The sequence below is a fragment of the Dendrobates tinctorius genome, unplaced genomic scaffold, assembly GCF_039654945.1.
Source record: "Dendrobates tinctorius isolate UK_male_01 unplaced genomic scaffold, ASM3965494v1 ptg000083l, whole genome shotgun sequence".
Classification (NCBI taxonomy): domain Eukaryota; kingdom Metazoa; phylum Chordata; class Amphibia; order Anura; family Dendrobatidae; genus Dendrobates; species Dendrobates tinctorius.
In genome coordinates this window covers 4,399,578-4,414,667 of record NW_027361751.1, presented here as the reverse complement: position 1 = coordinate 4,414,667, position 15,090 = coordinate 4,399,578, and the positions used below count along the sequence as shown (strand labels likewise).

Genomic DNA, 15,090 nt, shown 5'->3' with positions numbered 1-15,090 from the left:
CTTCTATGCTTCCGAACATAAGGTCCTTCTCCAGTGAATGCTCTCTTTGTATGATGTGTCCAGAGTAGACAAGTTTTAGCTTGGTGATCTTTGCTTCGAATCACGTCTGGCTTGATTTGTTCCAAATTCTATTTGTTTGTTGAGATCGATCTTCCTACAGATCATTCATCTCTCAAGTCACCACAGCTCGAGATCGAGTTGAAGGCCGCTAAAAAAATATATATTCCCAGTTCTGCTCAGTTCCATTCTTGTGGCCAGCACGGGCTTCACTTATAAGAGCCCCTCTAGATGACATCAGGAACACCAGCACGCAAGGTATGGAACAGTTTGGAACTCAAAATGGATTGCACATCAGTACCCAGAATCTGAACACTATTGCAGTTAGACTTCCAAGACAAGTTATAAGACTGCAGGAAGAGAACAAAACTGCAATGTGGCAGAAGCAAATATTCAAGTATATGCTGAATCTGCTGCATATACAGGGAGATGTGGAACTTGCTGAACATCCCAGGTCAAACCAATACCCTGACATATCACAGAAACTACAGTCATCACAATGATTAACATACCGCATCACGCTCTAAAATTAGAGACATTTGTATAAAGACGTTTTATTCATTAGGTGGTGCCAAATTTCAGACAAATCAAATAGCAATGCTTCATCACAGCTCAGATAAAGCTGGATACAAAAGCAAAAGTGTAAAAATAAAAACTGAAATTGGATAAAATAAGTGAACAAAATGAGTCTGTAAAAGCTTCAGGTATGAGTAATGACATATGTGTCACACTTGTACCCTCCTGACAATTAGAGCGTCTCTTCTGAACATTACCTTGTATCGTTTCCAGTACAGAGTGTCCTGGGTGATCTTCTCCCCGAGCTTAGGATACAAGGGGATGGCAACAGGCTTGTATGACGGCATCTTCTTGCGCCAGGTTTTATAATGTAATGGGTTCTGATTTTATTTTCCCCACACACCTAGAACATTTAAAGAACCGAGTCAGGAACAGAAGTAACAAAACACAGAAAAGAACAGTGAATTGAATATACCGTGCATACAAAGATGTAGAAGAGGAAAATATCAGCTGGATCTGAATGTGTTACTTGTAGTTCTAGGTTTGAGAAGACTGGATTATTTGAATGGAATTTTTTGAAACTGCATTTCTGATTAATTTTCTGACCCCTCAAAACTGCTGACCCCATTAAGGCTGGTGACATGTAAAGAACTTATAATATGTCTGGATGGGTGGTCATGCATACTTGTAGGTTTCCCCAAAACCACGAGACCCCCTATACTATGTTTAGAGGGATAACTTGCTAATTTGTCAGGATCCATCAGCAATTTCAAGAATGGGGCTCTTTAGAGGAACGTCTTGATGTAAGCAGAGGTGCAGAACCTTAACATTCACCCCACTCATTGGTTATGGGACAGGCTGGAGAAAATGGAGAGCATCGCTCCACTATTTGCAGCATTCCTATTCTAAAAACAATGAAAGGAGCAGAGGTGGAGCATGCACAACTCTGCTTCATTAACGACGTTAGTGTCAATTATGAACAGGATAGAGGATAATTTGTGATTTTAGGAAGATCCATTTTGCCAGCTGCGTAGTGTCTGCTGGGTGTTCCCTTAGTGTGAATTGTCCTGAACCCTTTGAATTCATTCCGTCCCTCTGCTTAGGAGTGATGATTATGATGATCTCCTGGATGGATGCTGGCCCTGTCGCTCAATACCATATGGGAGGGTCCAGAGCTCCAATAGCATCACACTTTTGGCTAATCAAATCTTTTCATGTGCTCATGACATGCGAGAGCAAACGAATGGGACTGTCACTAGCGATGGGTCAGGACCTTCAGTGAACGATGTGAGCCAGCACTCCAGTGAGAGCCACTGAAGTCTCTGAATGGGAGTAAAATCAACATGTATGGATGCCAAAGGAAATGAAAGCCCACCCACCTGCCACCGGGACATCATCAGACTGTGGGTGAACACACATTAAATAGGGATCCACATGACCCAGTTCCCCAAAGAGACCCGGACTGCCCTACACTACTTGTTACTCTTTTTGTTCCCATGTAAAATGACCTTTCCCCCATCACAGGCATTGATCAGATATGGTGGAAAGGACGCTCAGAACTAGTGCAGTCTGACCAGCAATTCTGTGCACATACTGGGGTCCTCCAACATCACGCTACACCTCTGAGACTAGCTCAGCAGCATGGTGGGCACCCAGGGCTGGTCATGCAGAGGGATGGGGGGCACCCGTGGCTGGTGATGCAGAGGGGGGCACTCAGGGCTGGTCATGCAGAGGGATGGGGGGCACCTGTGGCTGGTGATGCAGAGGGGGGGGGTACCCAGGGCTGGTCATGCAGAGGGATGGGGGGGTACACCCATGGCTGGTGATGTATAGGGGGGTACTCAGGCTTTATTTATTATTGTGCATTGCTTATATGATGCTATCATATTCCACAGCACTTTACGGACACAATCATCACTGTCTCCATTGGGGCTCACAATGCAAATCCCCTATCAATACATCTTTACAGTGTGGGAGGAAACCGGAGAACCTGAAGGAAACCCACGCAAACACGGGGAGAACATAGAAACTCCATGCAGATGTCCTTGGTGGGATCTGATCCCAGGACCCCAGCGCTGCAGCGGTATCAGTGCTGACCCCCTGAGCCCATGTGCTACCCAAGGGCTGATCATGCAGCAGCTGCCCCACGTGATCACACGGCGGCAATATATGTGATCCGCAGTGAGGCGCGCCGGTGTGACTGGCACTAACCCCGCTCTAAACCTCCGGTCACATACCCCAGTGCCCCGGCACCAGCATACACGTCCCGTCCACTTCACCACCGTGGAGTCACGTTGCCGGAATCACCCACGCGAGCGGCCATCTTGCCTCATGACGTACTTCCGGGAACGTCGCGATGATCTTACGTCACCGTCTCCGGTTGTATGGCCCGGGAGACGTTCTGACTGAGAACAGACGGAACTGCTCTACTGAATAGTCGCGGAGCGGACGGACGGCGGAAGCAGCAATGTACCGCGAGCCCGAGAACAGCAGATAGGCCCGCGGCCGGGTGTCGCGTCTGGATGACGTCACACGGGAAGTGACGAGGTCAATAATATAACAATAGCGTTCCGATCAGGTAAGTGCTGGGGCTGTGGGAGACTGTGCCGGTTGGCATTGCTCGTGTCCCCGGGATGGTGAGGGCGGCCCCAGCTCCTGTGCACACGGGGGTCACCATCGTGCCGCGTCTGCGGCTTCAGGTGGAGATGTCCCCGGGCAGGAGTGGCCGGTGTGATGGGGGAAGCTCCTTCCAGGAGCCGGCACTTCTGTCTGTCCCATGCTGTGCGCAGTACTATCAGTATTTCCTGCAGCCGTTGTTGTTGTCGCCATATTCTGAGACAGAGTTTTTTTTCTTTCTGTTGAGGTGACGGCGCCTGTATCTGACGGCTTGTTACCCACTGCAGCCTGTAAGGCGTTCCGGGGGTCTCCTGTCACTATGCGGCCCCCTTGTCCTAACCATCAGTATATCCTGCTGTCACCTGCGCTGCTTCTCTGATTGGCTGTCAGGGGGTCACGTAACCCTTTGTGTCCCGAGCCTTGGCGTCCTGCTCTTCTGATATGAGGGTGTTATTGATAGGGGGAGCGATCTTTCAGTGATTGACCGCAGTCTGAGCATGCTTCACTCTCCTCCTCTGCCTGGGTCCTGCTGATGCTGTGGAGCGCCGACCTTGTTGCTACAAAACCTATCCCAGGGCTCGTCAGCTGAAGGGTCAGCGCTCCAAAGCATCAGCAGGATCCAGGCAGAGGAGGAGGGTGAAGCCCAATCTCGGCGATGCATGGTGCACGTGGATTCAGTGCATCAGCAGTTGACACGCTGTGGCTATATTGTCTAATGACAAGCAGCACACCACATTAACTGCCAGCTGGGGTCAGTTCTCCGAAGCATCGGCAGGATCCAGGCAGAGCAGGACTGTATTTTTGCGATCTGAGCATGCATGCTTTGACTCCTGTCAGTCATTTAAAGGCAGCTGTGCCCTCATCAGTTATTCCCTTTGTAATTTTGTTTGATTCTAGTGCCAAAATCGGAAAGCAGAGGCTACGTGACAATTAAATATGTTGGTCACTACTTTAGCATTGATGAGATATCCTTACAATAGGTCATCGATGTCTGATTGGTCAGTGTCCAACAACCGGCACCCCCCGCTGATCAGCTGTTATTGATGTCAGCGGCAGCATCCAAAAGTTCTCCCTTTCGGAGCTGCGCTTCTTCTCATAGTGGCTGTATCAGTTTGCTGCACATCAGCCTCCTGTTAAGATCAATAGGAAGCAGATGTGTAGTGCTTGAGGCTTGGTACTATCAGAAGATGGGCAGCTCCGCAAATGGGTACTAATGGGCGGAGGCTGCCGAGACCTATAACAGCTGATCAGCGGGGTTCGCTCAAGGATAAGTCATCAATGCTAAAGTAGTGAACAGCCTCTTTACGGGTTATATGACCCACCCAGAGATGCACTCGTAGAAGTAGCCTAGGTAATATAGATTAGAAGAGCGATTATTATTAGGACATATGAAAGGGGGTCAAATAGTAGTGAAAAATCCCTTTAAGATGCCGAGATTATAAATTACACAGCCCATTGTAGCGGAGTGTCGTGTTTATCATGCAGCTGGTGCTGGTTCCGCTCTATTGGTACTAATGGCTGCCGTCTCCATTATACAGAGAACTCAGACATCGCATTCTCCCTTACATGTTCTGTCTGTGGTTTTTCAGTGTACCCATTGCAATCTGCGGGTCTGTGTTTTTCTGCAGATTGAGTGTTTAAAAAGATGAATAAAAGGAGGCAGATCCGAATTTGATTCAAGTGATGGATCAAACTCGCCAATTTAATGGGTCAGTGAAGTGTCATCCGTGAATCTGCAATTTGTTTCTTGTCTGATTAATAGATATCAGAGGCTTGGAATTCCTTTTTATTTTGCATACAAGAAATGGATTGGCACATTACCCAAAAGCGGATGAAAACCGGATACTGTACACTGATGGAAATTGGTCCATTTTTTACTGACTTGCGTGCAATAAATAAGAAGCCTAAAAACCAGATGTCTTAGACCTTACATGCCTCCTTGTCAGGCAAAAAAAATGCTGACCAAAGATGACTTGAAAATAGCGAGATCTGCTTAAAGATCTTCTCTCCGAGTGTGAATGAAAGCCGTTATTCATATTAAATCTCGGCTTCACTTATACAGAACGTGTCATCAGATTTTTGTGTTACATGTATTTTTTTTTTTTATTGTAATTATTTTTTTTCACAATCTGTATTAAAAACCAAATTAGTACTATTGCAATTTTCAAACTGCTTACTGAGGTTATTGTAGACTCGTACTTTTTGTCCTTTCGTGAAGAGTTTTCAGTAGCCTCATTATCATCACAGGCAGGAGTACAGTGACAGTAAACAGCGCTATAAACAGCAGATAACACAGGATCCACCAATCACAGTAGGCGATGTCACAGCTGTCCTGCTCCTCCTCTCTTCATAATGACCTTTCTGTAGGCGCATTAGTTGCATCAGTACAAAATATAGGGTTGGATCAATCTATTGCTGCTAATGGATTTCATGCAAGAACAGAAAGTGCAACTCTAGAATGTCCCCGGTGGCCAGTGTGGGAATGACACGATATATATATATTTTTTTTCACTAAAATTGTGACATCGAAAACAAAAAAATAAATGTAACACAGAAGCCTAAGTTAAAAATGGGGCCTTTTCTAAGGACACATTCCCTTTCGGCTGTGGAGGACTAATAGTAATACTAAATACGTATGTGTGAGCCTTTCGCAACATGTTGGATCCAGTTCCATCCTCCTACTCATGCTGCCATAGTTGGTGAAAAGAAAGGTGCAGTCAGTGTGCACTGTGCTCTGATTTATAGGACCCCTACACAGGTTTGTTCAGACGTTGTTTAGCTCTCTTGGAATTTTTACCACCATGATGTCTGGACTTCCAGAATTAGGGGTCAGCGAGATGGCTGGAGTTCTCGTGTGAGGATTGCATCACACTACACGGACTGGCCCGGCGCCTCTCCTGACCCGAGCGTGACAACGTGGTGGATTTCTATACAGCTGTCACGTTCTGCTCCGAGAGTTGCCGGCCAGTCCGCGCAGTGCGATCCGCCCATAAGAAATACCGCCATGTGTCTGCGCCTTAAAATAACATTCTAATGTGAGTCAAGCGCATAGGTGACGTGTGATCTTCCACCTCCGCTGATTTCCTGTACCGAGCACTAAAATCCCTGTGATACCACTCAGAGATTTGTTACTGATAATTTAGCAAAACCTTCTAACAAATCAGCAGTGATGTGAATGAGGTTTTGAGTAGGACATATAGATAAGACGTCAATATCTTCACATGCTTGTGTGAGGTTATTCCAAAGCCAGCGCCACTCTTATGCATGCGACGTGCCTGGTATTGCAGCTCTCTGTGCAGCTACGTCATGTAAATTGTCTCCCCCCTGCACATTCAGTCCATGAGGGCATCTGTTTGGCATCAGCGATCATGGGTGGTTTCTTACAAGATGTTTTGGCCAAAAAAACCCACCTTTTTTTTTTTTTTTTTTTACATTTTCTTCTTTCAACTGTTTTTGCATTTTTTTTCTCTGAAAAAGCTGCTGCAAATAATCTTCGGCCATGTGTCAGTAAAAATGTCTGATGCTGAGTACCAGCAGTTTGCTTTTGTCAGCTTTGTTTTGGGTCCCTGGTGTGTTTTTTTTTTTTGCCCCCCTTATATATTTCTCTATAGGAAGAAAAAATACAAGTGTGTAGCCTGCATGGGATTTTGTATGTGCCTGAAAATAATCCACCAAAGATGCAAAAGGCATAAAGGAAGCTTTCTATGGATTCTTCCCGCTGAACAGAATTGAGTCTGTAGAAAGTTCATATTCTCGCTGTTGTCCTGAGAAGATTTTATTAGTTTAGAGCTTCCTTATTTATATTATATAACATATAAAGCTCTAAAATAAAAAAAAAAACATTTTAAAATAACTTAATCCTAAGAACATAACCCCTGTGTCCCCCGCAGCTGTTTTAAAAAAGGCAGGCTTTAGGTTTAGAGGGTTCTGCAATGTTAAAGGGGTTGTCCGGGACTGACCTGTCCATGGGAAAGAAAAAGAGGTATGGGATTACGAAAGAGATCTCCAGATTAATAAATAATGTTTTTACATAAATGTACAAAATGGACAGAGAGAAAAACACTTTAAAAGTCATTAGACTTAAAATAGTACAGTGTACCAACAATAGAGTAACATCCAACCCTCCTCCGCCAAACCCCAAAAATCCTGTAGATGCCAGTCAGAATAAATGTACAAACAACCAATGAATACAGTGGTGCCCTCTTAGGGCGCATGCAGACATCTGTGCCAATCAATCCGAGATTATACCACCTGTGGGGAATAGATAGCTCAGCTGGGGATCTTTGCTTTGGCACAAGTGTGTGGCTATGAAGTCACTTCAGCAGACTAGCATTATGGACACGGCATATTTATTGTGCACACTTGTTATCCAATGTTACACATGCCAAACATGAAATAAAATGTCTAAGGCCGTCTGGCCACTAACTAACAATAGCAGGCTAACTACAAAATAAACCTATATAACAGCAAACAAGTCCATGTAATCTTACTGTGTCAGCTCCCAGCACAGCAGACAAGATAGACTGAGAGATCCCAGCTCCTCCTGATTATATCAGCTGGACCAGTCAGGAAACCAAAACCTGGATTGAATAAGTGGAGGGGGAACTACCAGTCCTTTCCATGCTGATCACTAAGGAAACCAGGACTGGATTACAGTGAAATAAACTGGCTTCATCATCAGTACAGGGAGACATATGAAATGAAACGGGGAGAAACATACCTGTTTTCTAGTACCTCTCCCCTTGGCACCTCACACCCCCCCTCCTCTGTTCGAGCCCGTGGGGTCGGACACGACGAGTCACCAAGCAGTGCGTTCTAGACAGCGCATCTGCATTTCTGTGCGCTGTGCCCGCCCTGTGCTCAACGGAAAATTTAAACCCTTGTAATGCTAAGAACCAGCGTGTCACCCGTGCATTGCCTTCTTTTGCCCGGGACATCCATGTTAGGGGCGAATGGTCCGTCACTAGCCTAAACTGGCGACCTAGTAAATAATAGCGCAAGGTGCACAGGGCCCATTTCACAGCCAGGGCTTCCCGCTCAACTACACTGTAGTTCTTTTCTGCTCTCGTAAGCTTTCTGCTTAGATAGGCCACTGGGTGTTCCTCGCCATTTACTTCTTGAGACAAAACCGCGCCGAGGCCCACCCCAGAGGCGTCTGATGGACAATAAACTCCCGTTTAAAGTCTGGTGCAACCAACACTGGTTGGTCACAGAGGACTGTTTTCAATCACTGAAAGGCCTCCTCTGCTTCTGCGTTCCACTTTATTGTGACAGATTTCGACCCCTTAGTAAGATTTGTGAGAGGAGCTGCGATGGTCGCAAAATGTTTGATGAACCGCCTATAATAACCAACGATCCCTAAAAAAGCTCCAACCTGTTTTTTGGTTACCGGTCGTGGCCAATTTTGAATAGCATCCACTTTATTGGCTTGAGGCTTCACGACGCCTCTCCCTATGCTATATCCCAGATAGCGAGCCTCTTCCAATCCCAACGTACATTTCTTGGGATTGGCAGTCAACCCAGCTGTTTTTAAGGAGTCTAAGACGGCTTGTACTTTTGACAAATGTGTGTCCCAGTCATTGCTAAAGATAATAATGTCGTCCAAGTACGCAGATGCATACTGGCCATGGGGTTTTAGGACAATATCCATTAGACGTTGGAAGGTGGCTGCGGCACCATGCAACCCAAATGGCATATCTCGGTACTGGAATAATCCCTGGGGCGTAACAAAGGCAGTTTTCTCTTTGGCTGATTCCGTGAGGGGAATCTGCCAATAACCTTTTGTTAAGTCAATAGTAGATATGTACCTAGCCGAACCCAGTCTCTCTATCAGTTCATCGACTCTTGGCATCGGGTAGGCATCGAATTTCGATACTTCGTTTACTTTCCGAAAATCGTTACAAAATCGGATAGTCCCATCGGGTTTGGGCACCAGTACGATAGGGCTAGCTCAATCACTCCGGGACTCCTCAATGACCCCGAGCTCTAACATCTTCTTCACTTCCTGGGCAATGGCTTGTCTCCGAGCCTCCGGAATTCGATATGGTTTAAGCCGTACCCGCGCCTGTGGATCAGTAATAATGTCATGTTTAATTAGGTGAGTCCGGCCAGGAAGTTCCGAGAAAATATCTGCGTTCCTCTGTATGAACTCCCTGGTCTCTCGTTTTTGCCTTTCGGATAGCATGTCTGCAATACCCACTTCTGGCGGAGCTACCTGGGGGTCCTTTACCTTAGAAGGTGGTGCCCCTCGAGGCCCATCCTCAAGGGCAGCTCCTGCCACCAGACTCTCCCTGTCCCGCCAGGCCTTAAGCAAGTTTATGTGGTATATTTGTTCGGGCTTTCTCTTGTCTGGTTGGTGTATCTTATAATTTACTTCACCTACTCGTTCCAGCACTTCGTATGGTCCCTGCCATTTCGCAAGAAATTTATTCTCTATGGTAGGCACCAATACCAACACCCTGTCTCCGGGTTGAAAGACTCATGTTTTTGCCGCTCGGTTGTATACCGTGCTTTGGGCATGTTGTGCGCGCTCTAAACACTCTTTAACTATTGGCATAACTGCTGCAATTCGGTCCTGCATAAGTGTTATGTGTTCAATTACACTGCGATAAGGAGTTACCTCTTGTTCCCAAGTCTCCTTGGCAATATCTAACAGGCCTCTAGGACACCGCCCATAAACCAACTCAAAAGGTGAAAAGCCTGTGGAGGATTGGGGTACCTCACGTATAGCGAACAGGAGGTATGGTAGTAGGGCATCCCAATCTCTCCCGTCCTTATCCACCACCCTTTTCAACATTCCCTTTAGGGTTTTGTTAAAGCGCTCCACCAAACCATCAGTCTGAGGGTGATATACTGAGGTACGCAAATGGGAGATTTTTAGCAGTTTACATAAATCCTTAAGTATACGAGACATAAAGGGGGTCCCTTGATCCGTAAGTATCTCTTTCGGAATGCCAGTGCGGGAAAACATATTAACCAGCTCCTTTGAAATTGATTTTGCATTGGCATTCCGCAAGGGCACTGCTTCGGGATAACGCGTGGCGTAATCCAATACTACCAAAATGTACTGATGACCCCTGGCAGATTTAACTAATGGACCGACTATATCAATTGCTATCCTCTCGAAGGGCACCTCTATTATTGGTAAGGGCACTAAGGGGCTTCTAAAATGTGACATAGGTGCGGTCAATTGACACGTAGGACATGACCGACAGTACTGGGTCACGTCTACCACTAGACCCGGCCAAAAGAAACGTTGCAGAATACGGTGTTTTGTCTTTTCTACCGCCAGGTGTCCTCCCAAGGGATGTTTATGTGCCAACTCCAAAACTACCTGGCGAAAGGACTTAGGTACCACTAGTTGTTCTACCACCACCCCTCGCACCTTGTCTAATGTGATACAACATATCCTGCTGCACCGCCACGTGTGGGAACTCGTTTTGAGCCCCTGGGTACAATGGTCTTCCCTCGGAGACCTTTATGTTTTCCCACGCCCTTGCTAGAGTGGGATCCTGGTGCTGAGCGGTCCCGAACTTACCACGGGCCACCTCAAGGTCAGGCATTTCAAAAAACATCCTCTAGCTGGTCTGCCTCGCCTGCATACACAGCCAGAGGAGAGTCCACAGATTCTAGTACTTCCTCTGAGATGAGTTCTCCGTCGTCTTGCTGCAATGGTTCAGGGGCTAGCTCCGGAGCACCGTCTTCAACTAGAGGGTTCATGCCACTTTTGAAGTTCCACAAGTCCCAAAATAAGGGAAAGTCTCTCCCCAGGATTACACTGTGTCCCATAGACTTTATGACTGCCGCCTGATGTCTTTTCGTCCCTACTGGCGTGGCAAGAGTAACCCAGGCAGTGGGGTAGTTCTTAGTATCCCCATGGATGCAACTAATGCCCACGGTTAAGTTCGTTAGGGCGCTAGAGTCCACCAAATTGGCATGTACCAAAGTTACTTGACTGCCGGAATCCAAGACGGCATTCACACTATAACCGTCAACCTCGACATGGCACACGTGTTGTTCATTTCCCGTGAGGGTCTCCGCCACACAGACTGACTGCTCATATAATGAAAGACGCCTCATAGCATTACAGTCCATTGGCTCTGTAGTCATTGGGCAGTTAGCTGCTACATGGCCAAGCCCGCGACATCACCAACATTGTATAGGCCCTTGTCTCCTCGATGGAGATCCCAGACGAGGTCTGCTGGCTTGATGTGAGCCCGTACCACCTCCATAGTCCTTTGTAGGTCTGCTACCCTTCATCGTGACGTTCTCTTCTTTTGAAGATGGAGTAGGTTTCGCAGGACTCTCCAGCGATTTCTTGGGGGGCCAGTGGGGTGCTAACGTCCCTTGGAGTAGGCTTTCAGAAGCATTGTAGCGTTCGACCATATTCACCAACTGGTCAGCGGTAGTTGGGTCACCCTGTCCAACCCACCTCTGGATCTTAGCGGGTAAGGACCGCAGGTACTTGTCTAGAACAACACGCTCCACCATCTGTGCGGACGTTAAAGCCTCCGGTCGCAGCCATTTTTTTACTAGATGGATGAGATCATGCATTTGTGAGCGGGCTGGCTGATGCTCCACAAAATTCCATAAATGCACCCTCTGTGCACGTACATACGTGTTTACTCCCAGCCTTGCCAGGATTTCGCCTTTGAGTTTGATATAGTCCATAGCATCCGCTCCACTCAGATCGTAATAGGCCTTTTGTGGATCTCCGCTTAGAAATGGAGCAACTACCTCAGCCCATCTGTCCAGTGGTAAGTGCTCACGTTCTGCAATACGTTCAAACACGGTGAGGTATGCTTCCACATCATCGTCTGCGGTCATTTTAAGCAAAATCTTCTGTACGGCTTTCTGCGCACTAGCAGCGCTTTGTGCACGGTCTCCCTCATCTCGGGGTTGCCGAACCAAGGCCTGTTTTATTGCCTCCAACTGCTCTTGCTGCATCTGGTGTTGCTGCTCCAGAGCCTTCTGGAAGCAAGTATTAGTCTGCTGTTGCTGCACATTTGCTTGCAATAACTGCTTCACTAGTTCCTCCATATTACTGGACTCTTGGCTCTTCAAAAGCGCAGAAGCTTTCAGCCAGGACATACACAGCGTTTTCTCTGCAGTCACAGTCCAGCAGCCACAAGTGCCCGCATTCGAAACACCATTTGTGGGGAATAGATAGCTCAGCTGGGATCTTTGCTTTGGCACAAGTGTGTGGCTATGAAGTCACTTCAGCAGACTAGCAATATGGACACGGCATATTTATTGTGCACACTTGTTATCCAATGTTACACATGCCAAACATGAAATAAAACGTCTAAGGCCGTCTGGCCACTAACTAACAATAGCAGGCTAACTACAAAATAAACCTATATAACAGCAAACAAGTCCATGTTATCTTACTGTGTCAGCTCCCAGCTCAGCAGACAAGATAGACTGAGAGATCCCAGCTCCTCCTGATTATATCAGCTGGACCAGTCAGGAAACCAAAACCTGGATTGAAAAAGTGGAGGGGGAACTACCAGTCCTTTCCATGCTGATCACTAAGGAAACCAGGACTGGATTACAGTGAAATAAACTGGCTTCATCATCAGTACAGGGAGACATATGAAATGAAACGGGGAGAAACATACCTGTTTTCTAGTACCTCTCCCCTTGGCACCTCACACACCATGCACGGTCTGGCCGCGGCTCTCCCGACCTGAGCGTGACAGCTTCATATATGTCTATTCAGCTATCACATTCGCGTCAGGAGAGCCGTGGCCAGACCGTGCATGGTGGTCCGATCTCAGACTGATTGCCACGGATATCTGAATATGCCCTTTGTATTGTTCTATACATGGGAGGGATCATCATTCTGAGATCGATGGAGGTGTCGGAGTTTGGACTGCCACCCATCATCTGAAATTCATGCCTATAACTGCTGGATATAAGTGACCACTGCCCAGTGCTGCAGTCCATTCACTTCAATGGGGGAGTAGCAGCATTACTGCTGGAGTTGTTTTCAGCTGATTAGTGGTGGTGCTGGGTGTTAGACCTTCACCAACCTCATATTGATGACTTCTCCTATGGCTAGATCAGCCATGGTCCATTTCTGGACCTCCACTTTAAGCATTGCGCCTTAGTCACTTCAATGTTTTCTTTTTTCGTAATTATAGACCCAGGTTGACCCAATCTGAAGATGCAGAATTAACACCTGAGACTTTAAATGAATCTCTGACGAACCATGTCCTCCTTGAACAATCTGGAGGGCTCGGCCGAGCTGTCGGGTGAAGAGTGTGTACGCTTCTGTCTGTCCGGCATGCCTGACATCAAAGTGGAACACGTGATGGAGTCCAACCCAGAAGAAGGAAGCGCTCAGAATGTAGCCATGGGAATGAAATTCATTTTACCAAATAGATTTGACATGAATGTCTGTTCTCGCTTCGTCAAGTCCTTGAACGAAGAAGACAGTAAGAATATCCAAGATCAAGTAAACTCTGACCTGGAAGTAGCATCCGTCCTATTTAAAGGTGAGTGATCACCTGCATCAATATGGTGTCTCCAAAGTCAAAAATGTACAGCAGAGGGTTTATATGATGTCGAAGCATCGTTCTAGCTGTAGGACAACCTGTTTATTGCAGGACGAGATGTAGTTTTGAATGACACCATTCATTGCACCATTAATGTACTGAAAAATGGGAACAAAATTCCAAGTGGGGTGAAATTGTGAAGAAACTGCAATTCCACAATTGTTTATAGGGTTTTGTTTTAACGGCATTCAATGTGCAGTAAAAATGACCTGGCGACATCATTCTCCAGGACAATTATGGCAATACCAAACTTGTATAGGAAAGTCCTAGTGAAATTTAATCTGCAACCATTTAATCCTTTATACCAGGGGTCTCAAACTCGGCAGAGTAAATGGGCCGCACATAAAAAAAAAAATTTGAGCTGGGGGGCTGCATTCCTTTCAAACTTAATACACCTCGTACACACGTGCCGCGCCGCTCCGTACACACGTGCCGCGCCGCTCCGTACACACGTGCCGCGCCGCTCCGTACACACGTGCCGCGCCGCTCCGTACACACGTGCCGCGCCGCTCCGTACACACGTGCCGCGCCGCTCCGTACACACGTGCCGCGCCGCTCCGTACACACGTGCCGCGCCGCTCCGTACACCTCGTACACACGTGCCGCGCCGCTCCGTACACCTCGTACCGCGCCGCTCCGTACACCTCGTACACACGTGCCGCGCCGCTCCGTACACCTCGTACACACGTGCCGCGCCGCTTCGTACACACGTGCCGCGCCGCTCCGTACACCTCGTACACACGTGCCGCGCCGCTCCGTACACCTCGTACACACGTGCCGCGCCGCTCCGTACACCTCGTACACCTCGTGCACACGTGCCGCTCCGTACACCTCGTGCACACGTGCCGCTCCGTACACCTCGTGCACACGTGCCGCGCCGCTCCGTACACCTCGTACACACGTGCCGCGCCGCTCCGTACACCTCGTGCACACGTGCCGTGCCGCTCCGTACACCTCGTGCACACGTGCCGCTCCGTACACCTCGTGCACACGTGCCGCGCCGCTCCGTACACCTCGTGCACACGTGCCGCGCCGCTCCGTACACCTCGTGCACACGTGCCGCGCCGCTCCGTACACCTCGTACACACGTGCCGCGCCGCTTCGTACACACGTGCCGCGCCGCTCCGTACACCTCGTACACACGTGCCGCGCCGCTCCGTACACCTCGTACACACGTGCCGCGCCGCTCCGTACACCTCGTACACCTCGTGCACACGTGCCGCTCCGTACACCTCGTGCACACGTGCCGCTCCGTACACCTCGTGCACACGTGCCGCGCCGCTCCGTACACCTCGTACACACGTGCCGCGCCGCTCCGTACACCTCGTGCACACGTGCCGCT

The 15,090-nt window shown here is 48.0% G+C and overlaps 2 protein-coding genes across 2 annotated transcripts in view; one reads left to right on the top strand and one right to left on the bottom strand.

Moving 5' to 3' along the window:
• The window catches only part of UTP15 (UTP15 small subunit processome component), a 41,059-nt gene extending 38,071 nt beyond the window's left edge, over window positions 1-2,988 (bottom strand). Inside the window, exons 1-2 of the mRNA XM_073584066.1 lie at window positions 2,811-2,988; window positions 831-976 (exon numbers count right to left, since the gene is read on the bottom strand). Of these exons, the coding sequence (XP_073440167.1) occupies window positions 831-920 (90 nt within the window). The 5' untranslated portion in view covers window positions 921-976; window positions 2,811-2,988. The remainder of the gene's footprint in view (window positions 1-830; window positions 977-2,810) is intronic.
• Window positions 2,989-3,011: 23 nt separating this feature from the next.
• Window positions 3,012-15,090, top strand: part of ANKRA2 (ankyrin repeat family A member 2) — a 51,121-nt gene continuing 39,042 nt past the window's right edge. Inside the window, exons 1-2 of the mRNA XM_073584067.1 lie at window positions 3,012-3,151; window positions 13,335-13,688. Coding sequence (XP_073440168.1) covers window positions 13,403-13,688 — 286 coding nt within the window. The 5' untranslated portion in view covers window positions 3,012-3,151; window positions 13,335-13,402. The remainder of the gene's footprint in view (window positions 3,152-13,334; window positions 13,689-15,090) is intronic.